Genomic DNA, 24,119 nt, shown 5'->3' on the forward strand with positions numbered 1-24,119 from the left:
GCACGCGCCCGCGGCATCGTCAAACCCTGTTTTAAAAGTGTGTTTAAAACTTCCTCTGATCGGGGTGAAACTTGGCATGCAGTCGTAATTAGTTATAACCAGGCCGCCTGTCGAATTTCGTCGCGATCGGAGACCGTCTGGTACCCGAACGGTCGACCGTAGCGGCACCGTATTCGGTCTATCGTCGGACGTTTTCCGGTATTTTTAAATCTCGTTGCCGGGCTGCCCATTTTCCCTCTCATCTCCGCCTAGCCCCTCTGCATAGTGCACCGACCCTACGCGCAGCCCAGTCCGAAACCTTCCGAAACCCAAACCGGGTGCTCGTGACCGTTGGGTCCGGATCAACCCCGTTTTACCGCAAATCGTCTTCGGTTTGTCCATTGCACCCCCTAACCTAATCATCTCGATCACCAGATCTAAATCGGAGGGTTCAATGAACCTATCTCTAACCCAGCTATATATATATATAGCACCTAACCCTAAAATATAGGAGGGTTGTCCCATCCCTAGCCGCCACCGCTCCTTAGTTTTTGTGCGAACCAACCAGCCTACCACCACAGCCAAGCCCCGCTCGATCTGGACCGCTGGATCCCAGATCGGACGTCCTAGAGAACCTTCCACGACCTCCCGCACCGCTCGATCCAGATTGGATCGAGGCAACTGCCTCGTGCCCGCACCCTCCATGACCGCCGTCGTTCCGGCAAGCTGCCGACAGCCGGAGCTCCCAGGCCAGATCCGGGTCCCTTCCTTCTCCGTCTCTCTGCTCTCTACCTTCTATTCCTCTCTCTGGTTCTCTCTCTGTGCCTCATCTCTCTCCTAAATTCTTATCTGCAGACCTCCATGGCCGCTGCCCTAAGGAGCTCGCCCTCGGTCGTTCTCGCGCCGCCAGCCGCCGCCACCACCGGGAATGGATCCGCGATGCCAAGACCCTCTGGATCCGACTCAAGCTCGCCTCCCTGCCCCATCCATGCCACCCCGTCGCCCATCCTGGTGCATCCCTGCTGGCGTCTTTGTACTTCAGGGAGACGAGCAGAGCCAGTTCCCCCCCGTCTGCTTCGAGCGAGCATGGAGCTGTTCGCGTTGACTTGTCGCGCCTCCTGCGCCGGAGCACCCCGCGACCTCGGCTGAACCTGCGTCAGCCGGCGACCTAGCCTGCCTAGCCCGCCATGGCCTCCCCGTTCCCCACTGTGAGCACTTCCCCATAGTTGAATCTTGTTTATTTGGTAGATCCATCCTGGCAAGTGTAGTTTGTTTATTTTGGCACTAGTTAGTCAACAATTAGATTCTAGCTTAGTTGGTTGTTGCAGCAGTTCTGTGCCTGCGAGATGTTGGGTTCGAGTCCCCAACGATACATACTTTTTCATGCATTTTTTCCCTCTCCAGCGGAATAGTTCTCTCTATGTTTATTTACTTCCTAGTCTAAGTATGCTAGCAGATGGCTCATTAGTCTGCTGGTAGCACAGGCTGAATCCACCGATGGGATCTAAGGTTCGAATCCCAGCTTGCCCATTTATTTTTATGCTAGTTTTTGTTGACCTGCACCATGGCCTTATTCTTCTAGTCTAAAACACTGTCTTATATCACGCTCAGTGTGTAGCCGAGCTGGCTAGTGCACCTAGTCTACACCCAAGGGATCTTGGGTTCAAGTCCCACGTAGCTCTCATTTTGCCATGCTTTATTTTTTCTTTTTTTTTGCACTCACACGCACACTTAGATTCCTCGGCTGCTGCTGTATGTTGCAATTCGGCCTATGTTTCTTTTCTTTTTTTTCCCTCCTGCGATTTCATCTTTAACCTAGACATGCATGTTTGTATGAGTTGTGATGTTGTCCGTTTTGTAGATGCCACGCTAGTTGCACGTTGTCCCTCTTTTGTCGTGCCCCGACACGTGGGAACCCGGTAACGGGATCACCCCATCTTTATTTAGTGTTCCCGCACGCGCTCCCTATCCGTTGGCACGATATCTCGACGAGTTATCAGGATAGGAACGTTTCCGTGGCTTCGTTTTCATCTTGCCGCAGGGTTCCCTTTCGCTCGCCGTGGCGACATATGCTTCTTTCTCTTCTTTCCGTGATGTTGTAACTTGCATGCATGATGCATACATGGCATATTATCTTGTGTTGCGTGTCTCTAGTAACCGTAGCTCCGTTCTATGTTCCGCGTGTTAACCGACTAGAATGACTTGTAGATTCACCCGCTTCACCCCTTGCCACGTTAAACAACATTTAATATTGTCGTGTAAATAATCGGGAGTGAATTAAATAATTAAACGTGGAGTTTCATCGATATGTAACTCGTTGCATATCGAGCTTCACTTAATGTGTAGTGTTTGTGTGAGGTGAATTGCCATGCCATCCCTTGCATCATTGGACGGATCATGCATCATAGTAGGTTGTGCATCATGTTATGCATCGTGTGGTGAATATCTGTGTTGATGATTGTTTCCGGTTTGCTCCGTTCCAATAGAGTTCTGCAAGCGTGTCGGAATGTGAGGACCCGTTCGACTACGTTGGTTCGCCGACTTCATGGAGTCATTCTTCTTCCAAGCGGGATCTCAGGCAAGATGACCATTTCCCCAGATACCATTACTATCATTGCCATGCTAGTTTTACCGTTTCTACCGTTTACGTCTTGTTGCCTACCACATGTTAAATATCAGCCTCTCAACAATGCCATAAACCTTCAACCTGTTCAACCTAGCAAACCACTGATTGGCTATGTTACTGCTTGCTTAACCATGTTGTTAGCGTTGCTAGTTGTAGGTGCAGTTGCTTCCATGTGAAAGCATGTGTTCCTTGTTATATCACCCTATTAATGCTATTTAATTTAATGCACCTATATACTTGGTAAAAGGTGGAAGGCTCGGCCTTTCTAGCCTGGTGTTTTGTTCCACCTTTGCCCCCTTAGTTTCGGCTACCGATGTTATGTTCCATAATTGAGCGCTCCTAACACGATCGGGGTTGTTATGGGGACCCCCTTGATAATTCGTTTTAGATTAAAGTTGGTCTGGCAAGGCCCAACTTTGGTACTACATTTGCCTAATCACCTAATAAAATTGCATAGGGACTTTCCGGACCCCGAGGATAATTTAATCAACCCCCGGGCCAGTGCTCCTCATGAGTGTTGGTCCAAAAAGGACAAACTGCGGGGCCACCACGGGGCAACTCGAGGTTTGGCACCTGTAGGCTTTTCCATCCGTCGTGTCCTGAGAACAAGATACGCGGCTCCTATCGGGATCGTCGACACGTCGGGCGGCCTTGCTGGATTAGTTTTACCTTTGACGAGATATCTTGTGCATCGGGATTCCGGTGATGCTGTGGGTAATCTCAGAGTTGAGGTTTTCCATTAGGGAATCCGACGAGATCGCGAGCTTCGTGATTGAGGATTTCTATGCGGCTTGTGGTAATTTGTGATGGACTAGTTGGAGCACCCCTGCAGGGTTAAATCTTTTCGGGAAGCCATGCCCGCGGTTATGTGGCAACGTGGAAACTTTGTTTAACACTGGTTCTAGATAACTTGAAGTTAACTTAATTAAAACTTACCAACTGTGTGCGTAACCGTGACTGTCTCTTCCGTGAGTTCCTTCTCCGATCAAGGACGCGGTGGGGTTATGTCTGACGTAGGTAGGTGTTCAAGATCATTTATTTGATCATCAGCAGTCACGTCCGCTGTGCGTGGATCTTCCCCCTCTTATTCTTGTACTCGTAAGTTTAACCACCAAATATATGCTTAGCCACTGCTGCAACCTCACCACTTAACTATGCCTCACCCAGTAAGCTTTGCTAGTCTTGATACCTTTGGAAATGAGATTGCTGAGTCCCCTGTGGCTCACAGATTACTACAACACCGGTTGCAGGTACAGGTAAAGGTTACTTGACGCGAGCGCGTTGATTGTTCACTTGGAGTTGCTTCTTCTTCTTCTTCTTCTTCATCGAAATAGGATTGGTTCCAGGCCGGCAGCCTGGGATAGCAAGGATGGACGTCGTTCTTCTTTTGTCGTTTGTTTTCGTCCGTAGTCGGACCCTGCTCTTACTCTTGATGATTGTGTAATGTACTGGTGTGACTCTGATGTAGCTTGTGGCGAATGTAAGCCAATTCTATTATATACCTCTTCTATTCAGTACATGTACTTGTAACGATATCCATTCTTGCGACACGACGAGATGCGCTTCTATCCCTGACAAGGCCCTCGTGCCAAATTGAGGATAGGGTCGTATCTTGGGCGTGACAACTACTTCAGCAGATCTTCTCCCAACATAGTCCAAAATCTCTTATGAAAAATAGCATGCAGAGTTGCATACTATCTGGACCAAGGTGCTTTAAAATCATCAATACAAATAAGGCCTTCCGAACTTCCTCCGTCATATATGGGGCCATGAAGGCATTATCATTTCATTTGTCACTTTTCTTTTGCCAAGAGACACTAGTACGCAGGCACGTGCAACGCACGTCTTAACTGTCATCATCACTCACTATGTTCTTCTTAACTTAAATCTACTACCCCTCCCAAACCTAAATGGGCGTTGAAGGCCTACAATTAATAATCAGAGGACCAGCCCTGTTCTTATGTTTCTATCTACAGGGATCTCAGTGTGTTGACAGAATCAAAATACATGTGGCCTCAAAATAGAAATATTCACTGATTTTATAGGTAATACTTCAGAACTAACCAACAACAGGATAAATCATGGCCATATTTTGTATGGAGAGGTTTGCTAGCAACCAAAACGTACCCAATATGCATAACCTTTGGCATGCGATCCAAAGGGCCGAGCTCCCACAGCTCCAAGCTGCCGCTGTCGCCCCGTAGGCTTGCGTCGGTGCCGTACGCGGTGCGCCGCCTCTCGCCAGAGTCCGTCGCAACCGGAGGTTCACCGTCAAGGCCGCCACGCCCCTGCCCTTCCTCCTCTCCCTTCCTTCTGCTCTTCTATATATCTCCTCCTCACCTTCGAAGTTGTGTCTCCTTGGAACTGCAGCAGGCCATGGAGAAGCTCAGCAACCGCCGCAGTCCATCCGACTCGCCGGAGCCGCCTGTCGTACAGACATCATTTAATGGCAACCAAATCTGCATATAACCCTGCATGATTTAGTACCTTAGTTGTGCTCTATTATAATAGTTGATTAGAGTGATTAAACCCCCAAGAGTATACATAAGCTATACCTGTTCCCGAAGTTGCAATCATTAGGTTGAGAAGGAACAAAACCAAATGAGATGCTTGGTGCATAATTTATAGCCGAGAGATAACCTGCAGTTTTATGTATGATTCAGTTAGGTTGACAGGATGCTTCACATATCAGAGCTGGTGGAGAAGTTCAATATGGAAACAACAGACAAAATCACGCTTTTATATTGAAATGTTATATGAAGTTGCATAGCAAAAGCTTTTATATTGTCTGAGAGGATACTACAGGAGCCATGCATCTTGGAAGAAAGTTGCCAATCACAGGTTGTAAACATAATAACTTGATAGTTGCAAGACTTCTCTTAACATCATCTTGGAAGAAAGTTGCCAATCAAGTTTGTCATCATACATCAAACAAATCAGTAGTGTAGAAAAGAAGTACCTTCAGAGCATCGCACTTGAAACAGGCATTCAGGTTGGTATGCAGTGACCACCCCATGCCCTCTAAGATCAACTGCATAACGTTCACAGCCAAAACCAACAAATCAAACAGCTCCCCAGCTGATTATTGCACACAAGGAAATACATTCAGCTCAAAGAACAAGTCCCCTTACCAGATCAGCATCCTTGGCGGCAGCTGCAAGCTCCGAGCTAACCTGCCGGAAATCAATACACGGACTGCCACATCCATTCTCCACGACCATTAGTGGCACTGATGCCGGTTCATCCTTGGTATCATCTTGGATGCCAGCCATAGCATCGGCCATCAGTCCGCCTGCTTCTGCAGCTTTCCGAAGGATACCACAGTGACGCGACACATAACAACCAATAAAGCAGAAGCCAGATGCATGAGTAGATAAAACAGCTAGGATGGCCAAGGAGAACAAATTTCCATTCACTTTGTACCTTTGCAGCTTCAACTACAATTTCTGGAAGTTCATTAGCCGTAATATCGTTCAAAGCCGGCAACGAATTTGCAACCAGAACTACCTGCAGAATCAACATTTGGTTACCAGCTTATGATGAGTGTCTGAGTAGCAGTAGAAAGAGTAATCATTGAATGGTTATTTCACAACGTTGCTCAAACTGGAGAAGTCATCTTTCTATCAGTTCCGGCATTCAGTCCGGTTGATGCAAATAAAATAAAATTTCCAGATCTGGCATACAGTCTATATTTTCAAGTAAGGACAACATGAATGCAAATTACACACTATGGCATGCAATATACTACTTGTCTCCGGTCCATGATGCAATCTCTTGAAACAGCAGAGCGTTTGTTCTTTTCAATTCAAACTATAATGTGTTGCAAACCTAGCAAAATGTGTTCTTATTTTCATACTCTCAATTTATACCTCAACCCCACCTCGTAGAAATTCTTGTGCTAAAGGAAGCATTCCAAGGACCACATCAGCACCCGCGTTATCAACAAAAATAAGTGCTCTTTTGTATGGCTGATCCTTCTTAAGCATTCTACTTTTGAACGTATCGAAGTCATCAATCTGAAACAAAAGATACCATCATTACAATTATCTGGTCATATATTAGTATAACTCGTAAAATATAATTTGGGTAAATCGTGCATTGCAATAACATTTGAATTTGAGACTTGGAATACTTGCCCGCCAAGGACGTTGCATCTTTTTGCGGCTCATGCGATAAATTTCTATTATGGTTCCTTGGTTGTAAAGGTCCACGCAAGCTTTAGACCCCCAATCAAATATGTTTGCAGCAAGGACACCTTCAATTAGCGCAAGCAATCTATCTTCCTGAAAACATCGAGCATAAAAGTAAAACTCAGACGAATTCATAATTCTAGAGATGAAACTGAGTGTAGATTGCTGAACTAACGGCCAGCGGCATGTGACCATCACAGAAGCATGCAAGCAAAAAAAATCAACAAAAAACTGCTTACCGTGGCACTGGCGGATGGGGCCAGAACAGATCTGATTCTCAGTTACACAATATGTGGCAGTTTATGAAATTTTTATTATTTTTTTGCTGCGATATTAACCAAAATTCTCAAAAAAAAACATCTACGCGCTATGCCAATGGATAAAGAAGGGAAACATTCTGGTACTGATAGATGCATCGGTACTGATAGAAGTTGTTCCTCCTGAAAGTGAGAAGGAAGAGGCCTTCTCAACTTCATCGTCATTTTCAACATTCTTTGTAATTGCCAAACCAGCATTTGAAGGTGTACATGTACCAACAATACGCGTTTAGCCAGTAAGAAAGTCCTAGTAGCCTAACACACAAGTTCATCCACATGACTGATGATGGCACATAAAAGCCCGTTTCACTGGACCATCAAAAAGGGATACATCAAGCGCGGTGTGGTACCTGATTGCTGAACAATGCATTAGCAACATCGGTCACTTCTCCCCCACAATCTCCCTGCATTCCATGACCCAGTGACTGCTGTGACGCTTGGGCGCCGCCAGCCACATTCCCCACATGTACTTGCAGTCCGGGGTTGAGATTGCTATGATCTTCCTGCCGAGAGGGCTGCATCGGCTGCGCCAGCTTGCTGGTGGCGTCGTCCTCCTCCTCAATCGCCAGCTGCAACAGCCGCAGCGTCTCCGACGGCGGATCCGCGACACCCTGGTTGTTCCCCAGCGAGTTCTGCGACGCGCCGCGAGCGGAGCGGCGGCAGCCGAGCGGGGCGCGCGCGGCGCGGGGCGAGTGGGGCGGGGGCGTCGACCGTGCGCGGCGCGCGCGGCGCGGGGCGAGCGGAGTGGCGGCGGCCGTGCTGGGCGAGTGGGGCGGGGGCGGCGGCCGTGTGGGGCGCGCGTGGCGCGGGGCGAGCGGAGCAGCGGCATCCGAGCGAGGCGCACGCGGCGTGGGGCGAGCGGAGTGGCGGCAGCCGTGCGGGGCGCGGGGCGAGCGGAGCGGCGGAAGCCGAGCGGGGGGCGCGCGCGGCGTGGGGCGAGCGGAGTGGCGGAGGTCGTGCGGGGCGCGCGCGGAGCGGGTTGAGCGGGGCGGGGGCAGCAGAGCGGGGCGGGGGCAGCAGAGCTCCATGGTGCCCGCCCGCCCGCCGTTCCCCTATGGCTGCTCGGCCGCCTCCTGCGGCGGCGGCGCGAGGCGAGCGTCGAGCGACGGCGACGGCCACGCGAGGCAAGCGGTGGGCGAGCGGCCGAGTGGGAGGTGGGGTGCTGATTTTGTGGGATTAGATAGGCACTCGTGATTACAGTTTCCTAATTGACCAGGCGTTCATTTTCCTTTGAGGAGGAGGTGGAGCACGGTCAGCCTTACTTTAATTGGTAAATGTACACGGTGGTGCTGCGTGGATGGTGGAAAGCCGTTAGATTTTTATTTGTTGGCTAATTGTGTGGTGGTGATTGGTGTTTGTTTTTGTGGGGGTAATAGCTGTGTGTACCTAGGGAAGTTTACGTTTGATCTTTTATTAGTAGTATAGATAACTTTCGGGTTTGGTTGGGAGACTTATGATGTAAATAGGCTAGCAAAATACCCTCTAATGTAATCCTTCGTCTTTGTATCTTCCATCCACACCCCATTGTCATGAGGCAAAAAATTAATCTGATTTATTTTCTTTCTGGTTGTTGCTGCATTATAGGAAAAAGGTGTTATGGTCCCATGCAATAGCCAATTTGCACGATCACACTGTATCCAGTAAATATTCTCTTGTACTAACAGATTTTCAATAAGGACAAGAATCTTCTTTTGTGGTGCTTGGGAATCTGCATTCATAGGTCCCATTGCAGTTTCTTTCAATTCTTTCTTGAGTTTATTAATTCATTTTTCGGTCCTTTCATATTGTAACGAGTGGCGAACCCAGATATTGAGTGTGGTTGGGGCAATGGATGACGATGAAGCTTCAATGCACTACGTCGATGGTCGCTAGGCACGAAACATACCATGCTCTTATCGCCGGAGAGCGGGGCGGCCGCCCCAGCTCGCCCCAAACGATGGAACCGCTATTGAGTGTAACGGTCTCAACTCTACAGATCTGCCTGCACCACTTGTGTACACTTTGCGAGGGACGACCCAATACCGGTATTTCTTGCTTTCTTTCACGGTGTACGTACAATTCTACAACTGCCTCTTTTTTGAGTCATCGAGCTTTAAATTGTTTCACTTGTTCCTTTGGACGATTAAATATATTGCCATCAAAATATTCTGCATCCAGGACGAAGGCACGATGACAAGGACGAGGCGATTCGCTGCTCAGGCTCAGTTGCACTCACGACGATCTTTTTTCATAAAAAACTAGACAATTTAAAAAGGCGATTTTTTGAATGAAAGATAATTTGGTGCATAAAGTGGGCTCTAAATCATTTGAACACCTAATAGATCTCAGCAAAAAAAGACAAATGTTGGGTTTGTGAAAAAGTTTACTGTTTATGTATTGTTTTGATTCAATTTATCTTTTTGCTGAAAGCTACTCATATGTTCAAACGATCTAAACGCATTTCACACATCAAATTATCTTCCATTAAAGAATCAAAATTTTAAATTATTTTAGTAATTTTTTTTATGTTTTTTCATCTAGTGTAGATGAGCCTGAAATGGATGAATTGTCCTTAATCCCAAACCAAACATGCCAAATTCCTTATTCTTCTTGGTCTCTAACATCATATTACCATTTTGCCCCTTGTCGAATGGATGGACTCAAGCCAGCATTTGCGGCCGCCGAACACACCACACCGGAGACAAACAAACAAGAACTTTCTTAAGTGCACCCAATAAATTGACCCACAACCAACTAGCATCACATGATTAGTCCGATAAATCAAAATCTAACCGTTATCATTGATCCAATCACAGTCTGGTGTACGTTTAGCAATTTATTTTGGCTGACCGTACTCCACCAAGAGGAAAATCACGCATCCGCGCATCCGCAGCCCTCCCATCGCGCGATAGTTGCAGCAAAAAAAAAGGCGTCCCGCAAAGATCAACGCGTCCGTTTCCACAAAAAAGTAATCACCGTAAAAAAATGTGCCAAGAGGGGGAGGAGGAGTACCTTGAACGGGGATCTACGCGGCGGACCTCGCCGGCGCCGTCCTTGGGGAGGAGCGCGGAGACGGGCCGGTCGAGCGCGGCGGCGGGGGAGGAGCAGAGGAGGCAGAGGACGTTGGCGAGGCCGGCACGTCCCATGACGGCGCCGTGCGCCGGGCCGACAGCGATGCAGGCGGCGGCGACGGCGTGGGGCCCCTTGCGGACCGTGGCGGCGAGGTCGCCGGCGGCCGCAGAGAGCGGGAGGGACCTCACGGCCGGCTTGCCGATGCGGAGGTCCAACATGTCATTGGCGCGAGCGCGTCGGGGGAGGAGCAGAGGAGGCAGAGGACGTCGACGAGGCCGGCACGTCCCATGACGGCGCCGCGCGCCGGGCCGACGGCGATGCAGGCGGCGGCGGCGGCGCGGGGCCCCTTGCGGACCGTGGCGGCAACATGCAGTTTTTGATCCGGTTTGTTGTTCATCTCAGCTGATTCTTTCTCTGAAAAATAATTTGGAACACTGAAATCTGCATTTTTAAATGGTTCTTGCAAACTGAATTTATGAATAGGACAATTGTATTTGCTTTTAGATGTTCTGGTGTATCAAATCCCTGTTCATTCTCCTTGCCATCTAGGAGTTATTGTTCCATCACAATAATTTATTTGGAAGCAATTGTTATTGAGATTGAGCATTTATGGTTAGGTTGTTGTAAGTATTTAACTTGCGCTTTCAGTTTGAGATACAACCGGCAATCTGAAATCAGTTTTGTTGCTTAGACAATTTAGAGGGTCTATATTTTTTTTTTGCAAAGCTTGTACAGAATCTTAAGAACATGTCCTCCTACTTTGTGATATTGTGTTATTAAATGACTAAACCATAGTATGAGATGGTCTTTCATCAACCAAACATGAAGAATAGTGGAACAAAAAAAGGAAGAATATTGGTCAACCAAACACGAAGAATATTTGAAGAAATTCATTTGATGTTGCAAATTTTTGTCCTTTAAGATTGGTTTTAGATGGAGAGTTGCTGAGCCCATTTTGGATGCCAATGTTGGTTTTTAGATCGGCCAATGGTTCATTGTAGGTTACAACATGTATTCACCATATAATTTTATATCCATTTTTTGATGCTAAATATTACTCCTCCATTCCTAATTATAAAACCTTTTGGAGATTTCAACATAGACTACAGGCGGTAATTGTCCATTGAGATGAAAGATATATAATTGATGTAAAGGTGTGTTATTTTTGTTTCAGGAAGAATGTTGATTCATGAAGAATGATATTATAAAATACTTGAATGATTCATGAATTAGGTGTTGTGCACTCTCTGAAATTTCAATTTTTTAAGAAATCAATCCAATACAAAAGTGTGTTATTTTTGTTTGAGGAAGAATGTTGTTTCATGAAGAATGATATTATAAAATACTTATATGATTCATGAATTAGGTGTGTACCCTTTGTGAAATTTCAATTTTTTAAGAAATCTATCCAATACAAAGATGTATTATTTTTCAGGAAGAATGTTGATTTATGAAGAATGATATAATAAAAATACTTGTATGATTCATGATTTAGGTGTTGTGCACTCTGTGAAATTTTAATTTTTTAAGAAATCTATTCAATGTTTGGTCATGTTTCATATCGTATGTGCGTTGCACGTGCATGCTTACTAGTCCTAAACCAAACATGCAAAATTCGTTATTCTTCTTGGTCTCTAACATCATATTACCATTTTGCCCCTTGTCGAATGGATGGACTCAAGCCAGCATTTGCGGCCGCCGAACACACCACACCGGAGGCTTGTGCCCGTCGTCCCGTCGCGAACAGCAGGGGAACAGCGGCGGCGTTCCTCTCAGCGGTAACGTCTCCCGTATGCTCCGCCCCTCCCCACGTCCATTTTCTTGAGTTGAATGCGAGGTTTCTTGATTGCATAAACCCTAGTTTTGAAGTGAGGGTCCGGTTTGCTCCACGTCCCGCCGCCTCTACGCACCCACTTGCAGATGCAGCTGCTCCTGCGCTGTGGTTCTCTCCTCCGTCTCTACGAGTACGGCTGTCATCCCCCCTTATGTGCATTTGCAATTTCCTTTTATTGATTCGGGTTCTCCGCTCGCCGTAGAGAGCTTTCGATTTGGGGGGGGGGGGGGGGGGGGATAGAGAAGGGGTGGAGTCCTCCCCACTAAGGAACTTTAGATCGAAAGCAAGTTTATTGGGGGCTCAACGGTGTTCTGCGATGTGCTGCCTAGGCTTGCCGTCATGGTGCGGATGGGGCTTCAGTATTTTTGTTCTTTTCGTGAACAGCATCCAGTTAACTATTTTTTTATTAGTGTGAGTCGCCGAAGGCACAATGTTTATTTAATTTTCTGTCAGGAAATTGGCACAGTCATCGTGCATATATGGATCTAATGTCACAAGAATGGCTTAGGATGTTTCTGCAATATGTGCTGAAACAACTTGTTGTTTACAGGCGTAGCTGTGGGCTTCCAAGAACGAATTACAGTTTAGTGCTTCCAAAACTAAACGTGATGAGTGAGAGGATGCAGGTTACCTATTCGCGTAGAGCTGTCTCTAAGAACAGTGAAATCAAGAAAGATGAACAAACAGTCATAGAAAAGGTTAGTCTTGTATGCCCATTGTGCAAACATTTTTCGTTTACCCATCCCATGCTCATAATTTCATGTTTTTTTTTGAACCACAGGAAGATGACACTGAAAGCACATTGGAGATAGAGCGAATCAGAGGTGACCCTAGTATGCTCCAATCCATGACAGTGAAAGAACTCAAGGAACTCACAAGGTTCAAAATGTTCCTAGCCTCCCCTTATTGTATGTTTCTGATGATTGACTTACCCATTTAGTTTTGTGTGCCATGAATTTGAAGGAGGATGGGAGTTGCTGCGAGAGGTAACAAAAAAGATTTGGTATCAGCTTTGTTGGAATCTCTGGGTGAGGAAGTAATTGGTATGACTTACTTGCAGACCTCCAGTAGTACCATTGAACTAAATCCATGCTTTCTTTGTATAAACTCTACATGTACCTCAACAACCTCCTGATTCAATTATGACTTCTGCCCTAGTAATATGAGAGGATGTTCAGTTTTTCCCGAGAAATTTAGCCAGAAGAATAGCAATCAGTACAATTTAGTGCATACATCTATATAGTGTTGCAATAAGCATTTTGGCTGAATGCTGATTCTTTTTCTGCAGGTAAAGATGGAACATCAACCATTGAGCAGATTGACCCATCAGAAGTACCTTCGAAAAGAAAAGGTGCCGCTTCTGTAGTGGTTGAACAAAAGGTAGAAACGTCTGAAGTTATTTCCGCAACTCCTAACAAGAGAAGTAGAACCAAGCAGAAATCAGTTAAGGGCTCCACTCCGAAGGAGAATGCTGTGACTACTGTCAAGATAAATAAGACATCACACCAGAAGGAAACAATTGTTGGTACGCTCATTGTTTCATCAGTCCTGTTCATTTTTGGGCTAGAAAATTACTGCTCTCTTGGCTAATTGTGGGATTGTCTCTCACAGTCAATGGTGCTGTTGAAAAGGCGGGGTTGGGTGATGGTGCAGAGCCTTGGACTGTACTTGTACACAAGAAGCCACAGCCTGAGTGGATTCCATACAATCCTAAGGTCATGAGGCCTGCACCCCTTAGCAAGGATACAAGGGCACTTAAGATTCTATCGTGGAATGTCAATGGATTGAGAGCTTTAGTCAAATCTAGGGGCTTCTCCATTCATGAGTTAGCACAGAGGGAGGATTTTGATGTGCTATGCCTGCAAGAAACGAAAATGCAGGCAAGATACTTGTTATTACATCATGTAAAGATAGGACAAGTGCGGTTCTTTCTTGCAAAGATGGCATCTGCTTTTTCTCCTCTCTGAAATGTTGTTGTACTCACTCGAATAGTTTATCAACCGATAATTGTATTATTTTGAGCAGGAGAAAGATGTTGAAGTCATTAAGGAAAGTCTACTTGAAGGGTACACCAATAGTTTCTGGACATGCAGTGTGTCAAAGCTTGGCTATTCGGGGACTGCCATAATTTCACGGGTATGGACTGCAATTCTTGCACCCTAGCACCACCAATATTTTTTTTTGAAAGTTATGCAATAGCATTAATACGGCATGGGCAAGTTGCCCCTTACAAACTCGGCAGCCTGAGCCGGGACATCATACTCCCAGTACAAAGCATAGTCAGCGTCACAAGCAACACCTAATTTAGCTAAACTATGAGCAGCCATGTTCGCTTCCCGACAGCACTGAAAGCGAAACCACGTCCGCATCTGCATCTTCAGGTCGTCCAGCACCACCGCATGCTCAGAGAAATCCCGGACGACCTGATTATTCACGGCATTGACAAGCAACTCGAGTCTGGTTCCATCTCCACCCTAGAAGCACCCAGCTCAGAAGCGAGATCAAAGGCATGAGTCATAGCCCAGAGCTCAGCCGCATATGCATCAGAGGCATTGAAGGTTCGTCCTGCTTTACAGGCTACCACAGTCCCTGCATGATCCCGGACAATGACACCCTACGCAGCAGTATTTGTCTCAGGGATAAAAGACGCATCAACGTTGAATTTCAGATTCTCCTGCCGTGGGCTTTGCCATTTCTTCTCCTCCGTGCTTCTTCTCTTCTCCTTCTTCGGTCACAGCTCCATGTACTCGGCTGTACTCACCCGGGCATCATGAGCGATCACCTGCTCAGATTTCACCTGCTCTCCATTCCTCTTTTTATTCCGGTTGATCCACCAATGCCACATAAAGTGGAGCACCTCCATCCTTTTCCTCTCTGGTAACTCCCAGATGATGTTTAAAGCCTCTTCAGCCGTGACTGTGTTCTCCATCCGCATCCTGGTGCCCTCCAGTTCCAGGTCCGCCACACCTCTTTCACTTTCTTGCACTTTATGAACAGGTGTGCACTATCTTCGCGAACGTACCCACACATTGGGCACCGCTCATCCTCCAACACCATTCCTTTCCTTATCAGATTGGCTCAAACTGCAAGAGAATCATGTGCTAATCGCCAGACAAACATTTTGATCTTTCCAGGACATGGCAATTTCCATATTCTTGTCCAAGAACCTATCAGCACCTGCCCTTAAGTCTCCTTGGCCTCCAGAACTGGTGCTGCCCCTCTCATCACCATTCAGCCCTGAGATCTGTAGCGCCACCAATATTGCCAGTGCTTCACAGTTCACGTGTATGCAAATAAAATACCTATGTATTTTCGTTGGTTTCTTCTGTTGTATTGTGTTTCAAGTTCCAACTGCAAGGAAATAATCAATAGAATTGGAATGAAGGAACAGAGTCCCAGATGCCTCCTTACCTGGGAATCACCCCATTATACCCAGTGGTGGGGACAAGGGGGACCAGCAGGGGCCGTGCTCCCCCTAATATCATTGATTTAAGCCTAATTTCAAAATGATATTGATTTAAGCCTAATATCATTGACTTCAGGATTTTTACTCTAGCCGCCCCCCTCCAACATTCAGATTTTGCAAATCCTGCCTCCGCCACTGATTATACCAGTTTGCCCAGGTCCATTGATCTATCCCTCCAACATTCAGATTTTGCAAATCCTGCCTCCGCCACTGATTATACCAGTTTGCCCAGGTCCATTGATCTATGTTTTATTTTGGAATCTTTAACTCCAAATTACGTGAAACTTGGAAAAAAAATGATATTGAAACACTTACTGAAATAGTGATGAAATGCAAAGAAAACAGAAGACCCAAAGATAGATGACAGAAAAAAAGAGTATTCATGCAGTTCTACTTTCGGACTAGCCTATCCGATGCTCCATAATTACCATGTCCTGTTTTGTCTCGAAGCCTTTTTTTCATTCATATTCAGGAATCCTCCCTTACTGAAATTGAAAGCCAGCTTCATGAGAGTCTACCTGTGTAAAGAAAACATTAAAAGTTTTAAAAAACGCTCTAGCTAAAAATTATACTTCTGTAGCTATTAGTTTGCTTCGAATTATCCTTGCATGACATCAATACATGTCACCTGTTTAATCATTGTGCTTTATGTATTTTTTTAATTGATACTCCCTCTGTCCCAAAATAACTGTCTCAACTTTATACTAGCTCTAATACAAAGTTGTACTAAGCTTAAGACACTTATTTTGGGACGGAGGGAGTATTAGACAAGGAGATCCATTATATTGCTGTGCTGGTTTGCACTTTTTTGTATTGCTTCAGTTGACCATGTGGTCATATTAAAAAGTTAGGAACATTTATTATCGAATACAGTTACTTTGCTTAGCATGTGCCTTATATTCCTTTTCTATTCATCACGTGTCCTGCATTTCCTATAGGTCAAACCACTTTCTATCAAGTATGGGCTTGGTGTACCAGATCATGATACAGAAGGGAGGATTGTGACGGTGGAATTTGATGATTTTTACTTGCTAACTGCCTATGTACCCAATTCCGGTGATGGTCTTAAAAGATTGGTAATATATTACTTATTTTTCTTTTCATTCTGGTATAAGATTACAGCACTTGAGATCAGATCTAATTCATGACTATATGTTACTGTGTAGACTTACAGGGTCACGGAATGGGATCCATGCCTTGGTAACTACATGAAAGTATGCGTGCATTATCTTTTACTTCTATTTTATATTCGAATTAGTTTTGTTATGTCTTATCTCTTTCTCTCACGTTTTGCTGAAAAATAAATGAAACTCTGACTCTGCCATAGTTTCATATTATTATTTGTCACTGTGCTGAATTCCGCCATTCCTACTCTTTTCTCCTTCTGTTCATCGGCATGTTCTCCTCCAGTACAAGCAGTTCTGGTGGGTATCTATTTGTCTGTTTTCTGTGGTTGCATTTAGGGTTGATGTGTTCTCCTGATACATTTGCACATAGCAAATCTTAGTAAGAGTTAAGAATAAAATAAAGTTCCTTGTTAGAACTTTGGAGGTACATGATACAGTTGGATGTTAAGTCCCCTTAAAGTTCGCATGAAAACTGAACTGGAGCTGTCAACTTCGAAAATGTTTAATTCAACATATTGGGCATCTATCACTACACAGTATGTGTCATATCTCCATTATTGGTTATTTTTGTTCCCTTACTTTACCTTAATCAAGTTAGCACATTGGAACCTCTCAGATGTTGTGTTTATGTGCGGTTGTCATCATGTGCAAACCTACCCTGCTGGTTAGAAGTGCCTGACTATGTTCAAACATGATGCCACCCTCCTTGATCTATTATAGTACTACCAAGTGTCAACTGTCATGTTCAAAAAAACCTGACAAATCTCGTATGATTGTGCAGGAATTGGAAAAGTCGAAACCTGTCATACTAACTGGTGATCTTAACTGTGCGCATCAGGAGATTGATATACACGATCCTGCTGTAAGTAATTGTCCGATTGTATCACATGCATACTTGAATATCTGTGATTCAGAAATTTTCGTTATGCTTAAGTATGTGGTGTATGAGTACACTGTTCATTTCAAACCTTTGCTTGTTATGTTATTCAAATGGTTCCTTCTGGACTATTGCAGCTTGAACCCAGCATCTCAGAGGTTAAGTTAGTCACGCCCACATCCAAGTACATCGATGCTTAATTTGTTTAAAATGATTGCTAACTTGCAAAGTATGTAAGCACTCAATATATAGCTGAAAAGTTGATGCATATTATGCAAAATTGCTGCACGCTATGTATTTCAGGTTGCGTTTGTTAATGCAGTGTCCAAAAATATGATTGTTATGAATACAATTATCAAGATCCTTGTTACAAAGTACAGTTACTGCAAGATCCCTTGTCCAAACTGCGAAAAATCATGACCTTCCTCGTGTTACCGGACATGTTTTTGGGTGGCCTGTCATGGGATCATTTCCACCTCGACCTCCCAAAACGTTCTGTGTTGGATTTTCATGTTTTTTTTTTTGCCTTATGTCCAGGGAAATAGTGACTACCCCAACTTGTTTGGGACTGAAAGGCTTGGTTGTTGTTGTTGTTGTTGTCCAGGGAAATAGTAGAAGTGCCGGCTTCACAAAAGAAGAAAGGAAATCATTCGAGACTAATTTTCTGTCCAAAGGGTTCGTGGATACATTTCGGAAACAGCACCCCGATGTTGTTGGATATAGCTACTGGGGTTATAGGCATAATTGCCGGAAGACTAATAGAGGTATGAGCTCGATGACTCGAGCTTGACCTTACTGCAAAAACTGGAAACCACCCCCTTCATTGTTTATACTTGCTAGCATAATCTGTTAGCAACCATTTAGGCATTTCACATTTGTACCCATCTATCTTGTTCAGTTGACAAATTGTGCTACGTACATGTTTGATCATTCCAATGAGCCTCACTTGTTTCGTCATGCGAGAGGAAAGTACACTCATGGTTTTAACATGGCGTCTTTGTCTGTTGGCTGATACACAGGTTGGCGCCTGGATTACTTTCTCGTGTCGGAGTCCATCGCAGAAAGAATCCACGATTCATACATCCTCCCAGACGTTTCTGCCAGTGACCACAGCCCGCTTGGCCTCATACTGAAGCTCTAGGTGAAAGGCTGAACCCCCGGCCCATGCGAACTTGCAATCTAACTTCTGGGGTTGTTGGTCTGCAGCGTTGCTTGTTCCGCTTTGCGCAGATGATTTTGCGTCAGTGAAGCAATAGGTATAGTACTCTAATGGATGTTGGCTGGTGGTCATTGTACCAATCCAGGTTTGTGGCGTTATGGTCCAGCATGAGCGTTTTGGGGAAATCCTTGTCCCGTCTATGTGTTCTGACTGTTCCTTCAGACTTAGCATGAAACTGTTCCTCCGATAGTCTGGGTCAGATATGCTGTGTTGTGTTGTTCGAAGCAATTTTCTCAAGACTGAAATCTGTAGAGTATAGGCTACAGAGTGCCTATCAGATGAGTCATGAGTGTGGAACATGTGCTAAAACAAGAGTATTCTGGAACGAGAAATCTACGGTTATGGGCTACGGTAGCGGAGTTGGCCATCCAACCCGGTGCATCAAATGTCCATTCTGGGTCGGACTCCTCCATCAAATGTCCATTCTGGGTCGGACTCCTCCATTTGACATGCATATGTAAATCAACAAGAATTTAGAGCAACTTCAAACGGGCGACCCAAACGGACGGCGATTTCATCCGCTTTTTGTCCGTTTGGGTCGGCCGCCCACCCGACGTCCGTCTTGTTTTAGATATGGGTCGGCAGCGCGTCCATCCATATGTGTCGGCGTGGTCGGCTGGCAGCCCTATTTTGCATGATTTTTATAGTTTAATAAAACATAATTTAGACCGAATAAAATATCATAGTTATTACAAGCTGAATAAAAAAAATCACATAGTTCTTATATAGTTTTGTAAACGAAGATAAATCTATTGGTTGTCAATATGAGCCAACATATGTTCAATCAAATCATTTTGCAGTTGCACGTGAGTTTTCTAATCATGCATGTCTTGATGAAATTGGGTGAACTGTTCAAACGTTGTCGCTCTACCATGCTCAGGCACAACATTCTCATCCTGAAACTGAAACCCTTGATCGTGATGAAATTGGGTGAACTGTTCAAACGTTGTCGCTCTACCATGCTCAGGCACAACATTCTCATCCTGAAACTGAAACCCTTGATCGTACAGACGTTTCAGATGCTCGTCTTCTATGATCATATTATGCATGATCGCAAAGCAGTCATCATCTCCCATAGTTTCTGCGTGCTCCAGGTATTAGTAGAATACCGAATGATGCCCCATCAAGATTGCAAAACACCAAAGGCACGCTCGAGATCCTTCCTAGCACTCTCTTGTTTTTGGGCAAATATTTTCCTCTTCTCTCGATAGGGTTGGGTATTTGTCTTGTCAATAATGGTCCACTAAGGATAGACACCGTCACCCAGGTAGTATCCTTTGTCGTAGTTGTGGCCGTTGACAGTAAAGTTCACCGGTGGGTTGTTGCCTTCAGCAAGCCTAGCAAACACCAGCGAACGCTGAAGCACGTTAATATCATTGTGTGATCCGGCCATGTCAAAGAATGAGTGCCAGATCTAGAGATCTTCAGACGTCACGGCCTCTAATATGACAGTGCAAGCCTTGACATGGCCCTTGTACTGCCCGTGCCAAGCAGAAGGGCAGTTCTTGGAAGTGCATGCAGTCTATGCTACCAAGCATCCCTGGGAAGCCTCTGCCCGCATTCATCGTCAACAAACGGGTTGTATCTTCAACAGCCGGCTCTCTCAAGTACTCAGGGCCAAACACAGCAATAACAGTCTTGCAGAACTTATACAGGGACTTTAGGCAAGTAGACTCGCTCATATGGATGTATTCGTCAATGAGATCACCGGGCACTCCATATGCAAGCATTCGAATGGCGACAGTGCATTTTTGATAAGAGGAAATACCTATCTTGCCAACGATATCCTCTTTGCACTCGAAATAGTCATCATAGCCGACCACCCCCTCTCTAATATGGTTGAAAAGATGCCTACTCATACGGAAATTACGGAGGAATTTTTGATGTTTGAACAACGGGTTTGTTGTATCAAAGTAGTCCTTTCAAAGAAGGAAATGCCCGCTCTCTCTGTTGCGATTCAACGTTGGAAGGTGGCCCGGAATGGAGCCACGGAACAACGGCCGCTGGCTGTTGAGGTGGTGATGGACCAACACGGCAACCAATACCTCCTCCTCGTCATTGGACGACGGATCGTCGGAGTCGCAAAGGAAATTGTGAAAAAAGAACTCGTCGACGGAGTCCATTTTGTACCTTGGCAAACTGTCGAACAACTTGCAGGCATCGACGAAGGAGACGACCAGCGAAGGGAGCCGCGGCGCGCACGGACCAGCTAGCTGCCTGACGGCGTTCGACGAGTGGGCCGGTGTCCGACGAGCGTGCCGGTGAGGATCTGGGCGGGCGGCGAGGCGGCTTCTTGGTCGGGGCGGCCTGTGTGGTGGGGGGGGCACGGGAGTGGGAAGCAGTCGGCTTCCCGACGGCAAGACGGCGGCGGTGAGCGACGTGGGAGTGGGCGGCATTGCTGAGCGGATGTGGAGGCGCCGACAACTGGCAAAGTCGCCGGAAAAATGGGCGACGGCGTCGGCGACGAAGGAGGCGGGCGAGGGTTGGATGGGGGAGGCCAATGTGCCACCGACCAGCGGGCCTGGGGGAGGAGAAGGCGAGCGTGCACGTGTCCGTCGCTTATCCGCGCCGGCGCAAATCCGGCTTAAAAATGGGTCAGGATAGGTCGCCCGCGGACGAAAACCGAACGCGCGCGAACGAAATGGGTCACCCCATTGAAGTTGCTCTTAGCACATGTAAATATAAGTGCAAGCATATCCAATCACAACCAAAAAAATGCATACGGACTGGTTTGCGGATGTTTGATTCATGACATTGGATGTCACAAAGTGTATGAATGTTTAGCGGCGTTTTGATGAATAAATTACAAAAAACCACCACATTTGGGGCATCGATCGCAGAAAACCACGAGGTGACTAATCTTTTGTAAAAGAGATCGTGTATTGAGTAAACTTTTTGCAGTATGCACTGATTGGACAATTTGCTGCTTTTGACCGTTTTTTCGACAACTCGGGCCTGTTTTCAGCCTACGTGGCCTAACGGTTGGGCAACGACACCGTTAGGTGGAAATCCCTTTGCCCCTCTTGCATCGGACAGACTGACCGATCGCGTCGCGACACTCCACACTCCTCTCCCTCGCTCTTCTGTTCCTCTCTCGCTCGAGCGACCTCCCTTGGCCTTCTCTCCTCTTCGCTCGCCGCCGTCCGCCATGGTGTCTTGGAGCGGCGGCGAGAGCACTGAGGACTTCGACGTGCAGTTCATCGTTTCCTACGACTCCCCTATTAAGGTTAGTTGGTTCGACCAGGACTGGGTTTAGGGTTTCGATTTATTCTTTTGGGATTTAGGGTTTGTGTGACTGCAGATCGATTTGAACCCGTTTTTTTACCAGATCCCAGCTACAATCGATGACCCGTTGTACACTGGTGCTGCTAAGGATTTGGGGCTGATGTGCGAGCATGGCAAGCCAGGGAAGAAATGTGTAGCATTCGTGGGGAGAAGCACTGGGAGGAGGTTCATTGCTTGTGCTGTAGAAGTAAGTTAGCAAAATTGGTATTTAGTAATTCTGTTCTGACAATAATTCTGTTCTAGGGTTCATAGTTCCTGTTCATTGCTCTTAGATACTGTTTATTCTTCATAGTCACTGTTCAATTTAGGGATGAAATTGGAAATGCCCACAATAATTTTTGTTTAGACTGAGAATGAAGATGCTCATATCATCTGTTGTTCAGTTGACTTGATGTAACTGAATCTACACCTTAACCGTAACTTTAACTTAAGTGAATCTTTAACCTATGAGAGCATGTTTGAACTATTTATTTCGTATCGCAGGGAGTTAACAATTGTGGATTAGTGCATTGGGTAGATGAGGAGTAGCCATATCATCTGCAGAATGCTCTCCATAAACTGTGGCTTATGTATGAGGACAACAAGCATGACAATAGGATTGCATGCCTAGAACATACAGCTACTTTGCACAATATTACAGAACAAAAAAATTAGTTGCAAAAGACTTATGAGAAGCTTGTTGAAGATGTGAGCAACCTCTTGGATTCCCAGGATAATCTGCCACAGGTAAATCACCAGAATGATGCTCAGAGGCCACAGGTAAATCACCAGAATGGTGGTGAGAGCAACATGGAAAAGGATGTTGAGATCAACAAATTCTAGGCAGTTGTTGACCAGTTGAAGTTCATTCATGTTTCTCAAGGAAATTCCATTAGAAATATGAAGCACAATCATCTTAAAGAGAAGGAAAAGATGAGCACTGATAACAGGACTCCGAAGTGGTGCTGGACTGACCTAAAGAAAGAGAAGGAGAAGCTGGATGTTTGCATTACTAAGCTGATGAAAGAGAAGAACAAGTGGAGCATTGAGAAGAGTGCTATGGAGTGTTGCATTGCTGACCTGAAGAAAGCATGTGAAAATAACAAGAGGAAGCCGAAGGAGATCAAGGGTATTTCTGATGAAGAATAATTTGGGCTATCATATGACCATGTGGTTCATTGTCTTTAGTTGTTAAGTTTGTAATGGAGTACTCCTTGTAATGTGTTGAACTAAGTTACTTGTGTAGCATTGAAATATGGCTTGCAATGTGTTAACTTTGAATCTGTTGAACTAAGGTGTGCTTGTAGTGTTATTTTATTGTTGGTTTTTGATGAAATTTGCGCTTGAAAGTCTAAATGACAGCATCATCATCATCACTATAACTAGAATCATAAACAACATAAATCATCATCATAGTCTTGATCACCTGCAATAATTAGGTAACTTACATAGTGCCATCACAAACTAGCCAAAATAGGCAGAATTAAACTGGTATCAACAACACAAACTCAAAGCTATTTTGAACATCACAATCTCAAAGCTGTTATCAACATAACCATCATGAAATTACTTCTTCTTGCTGCCCTGAGAACAATTGAACCACTGAGACATCTTATAAGATGGTTTTATGAGCCTTCTGGTACCTGAAGCTCTTGGTGGTATGAAGCTTTTCTTTGCCCTTTTCTTAGCACATCACTAGATGATCCTGGAGTAGAAGGAGTAGTAGTAGATGCAGTTGGCCTAGAAGCAACAATAGTAGATGATCCTGGAGTAGAAGCAGCAACAGTAGATTCAATTGTCCTAGAAGTAGCAATAACAGTAGAAGTACTTAATCTCCTAGTTGCAACAGGAGATGATGGGGCTTCCCTAGGTGCCGGTGGAGCTGTACTTCTTGCCCTAAACAGTGGTGGAGCTGTCCTTGGGACTGATGCATCAACTCTTCTATTTTCCCGCAATCACAACATACAAAGATTAGAACATAATATAAGAAATGTTAGCATAAAGCGATGTTTTGGAAGTTTGAAAATTTTACCTGGTGTTGATTCCTTCTCATTGCAAGGGCTGGCTTAAGATTTTTGTGGTAGCTAGTGTACCTATGCCCACTCAAATTTCAATTACTACAAGTGATTGCTGCCATCCTAGAAGTGTCCTTGGGAGCTGTCTTCTCAA

General features: G+C 45.3%; 2 protein-coding genes and 1 pseudogene across 6 annotated transcripts; 2 read left to right on the top strand and 1 right to left on the bottom strand.

The window, feature by feature from the left end:
* Positions 1–10,063: 10,063 nt before the first annotated feature.
* Positions 10,064–10,912, bottom strand: LOC123441952. The gene is made up of 2 exons (XM_045118111.1): positions 10,897–10,912; positions 10,064–10,509 (listed from the first exon to the last, which is right to left on the bottom strand). Exons 1-2 carry the CDS (start codon positions 10,910–10,912, stop codon positions 10,064–10,066), a joined length of 462 nt encoding a protein of 153 aa, XP_044974046.1.
* A 902-nt stretch (positions 10,913–11,814) lies between these two features.
* Positions 11,815–19,035, top strand: LOC123444621 (DNA-(apurinic or apyrimidinic site) endonuclease, chloroplastic-like). 5 transcript variants are annotated; one of them, XM_045121401.1, is made up of 12 exons: positions 11,815–11,941; positions 12,548–12,695; positions 12,779–12,876; positions 12,961–13,040; positions 13,286–13,522; positions 13,609–13,877; positions 14,023–14,133; positions 16,402–16,539; positions 16,630–16,677; positions 17,372–17,452; positions 18,072–18,231; positions 18,487–19,035. In XM_045121401.1, exons 1-12 carry the CDS (start codon positions 11,835–11,837, stop codon positions 18,606–18,608), a joined length of 1,599 nt encoding a protein of 532 aa, XP_044977336.1. In that variant the 5' UTR covers positions 11,815–11,834; the 3' UTR covers positions 18,609–19,035. The 5 variants fall into 5 exon arrangements, with proteins under 5 accessions (XP_044977336.1, XP_044977337.1, XP_044977341.1 ...); XM_045121402.1 differs by having other exon boundaries at positions 12,961–13,025; XM_045121406.1 differs by having other exon boundaries at positions 11,874–11,953.
* Positions 19,036–21,834: 2,799 nt separating this feature from the next.
* Positions 21,835–23,105, top strand: LOC123440380 (annotated as a pseudogene).
* Positions 23,106–24,119: the final 1,014 nt, after the last annotated feature.

This window comes from Hordeum vulgare, chromosome 3H (genome assembly GCF_904849725.1).
Source record: "Hordeum vulgare subsp. vulgare chromosome 3H, MorexV3_pseudomolecules_assembly, whole genome shotgun sequence".
Lineage (NCBI taxonomy): Eukaryota > Viridiplantae > Streptophyta > Magnoliopsida > Poales > Poaceae > Hordeum > Hordeum vulgare.

Bases quoted from the DNA above. Each gene is read 5' to 3' on its own strand.
- LOC123444621 (XM_045121401.1), top strand. From the start codon at position 11,835: ATGGACTCAAGCCAGCATTTGCGGCCGCCGAACACACCACACCGGAGG. The intron at 16,678-17,371 runs GTATGCGTGCAT...ATGATTGTGCAG, and splicing joins GCCTTGGTAACTACATGAAA to GAATTGGAAAAGTCGAAACC. The intron at 18,232-18,486 runs GTATGAGCTCGA...GCTGATACACAG, and splicing joins TTGCCGGAAGACTAATAGAG to GTTGGCGCCTGGATTACTTT.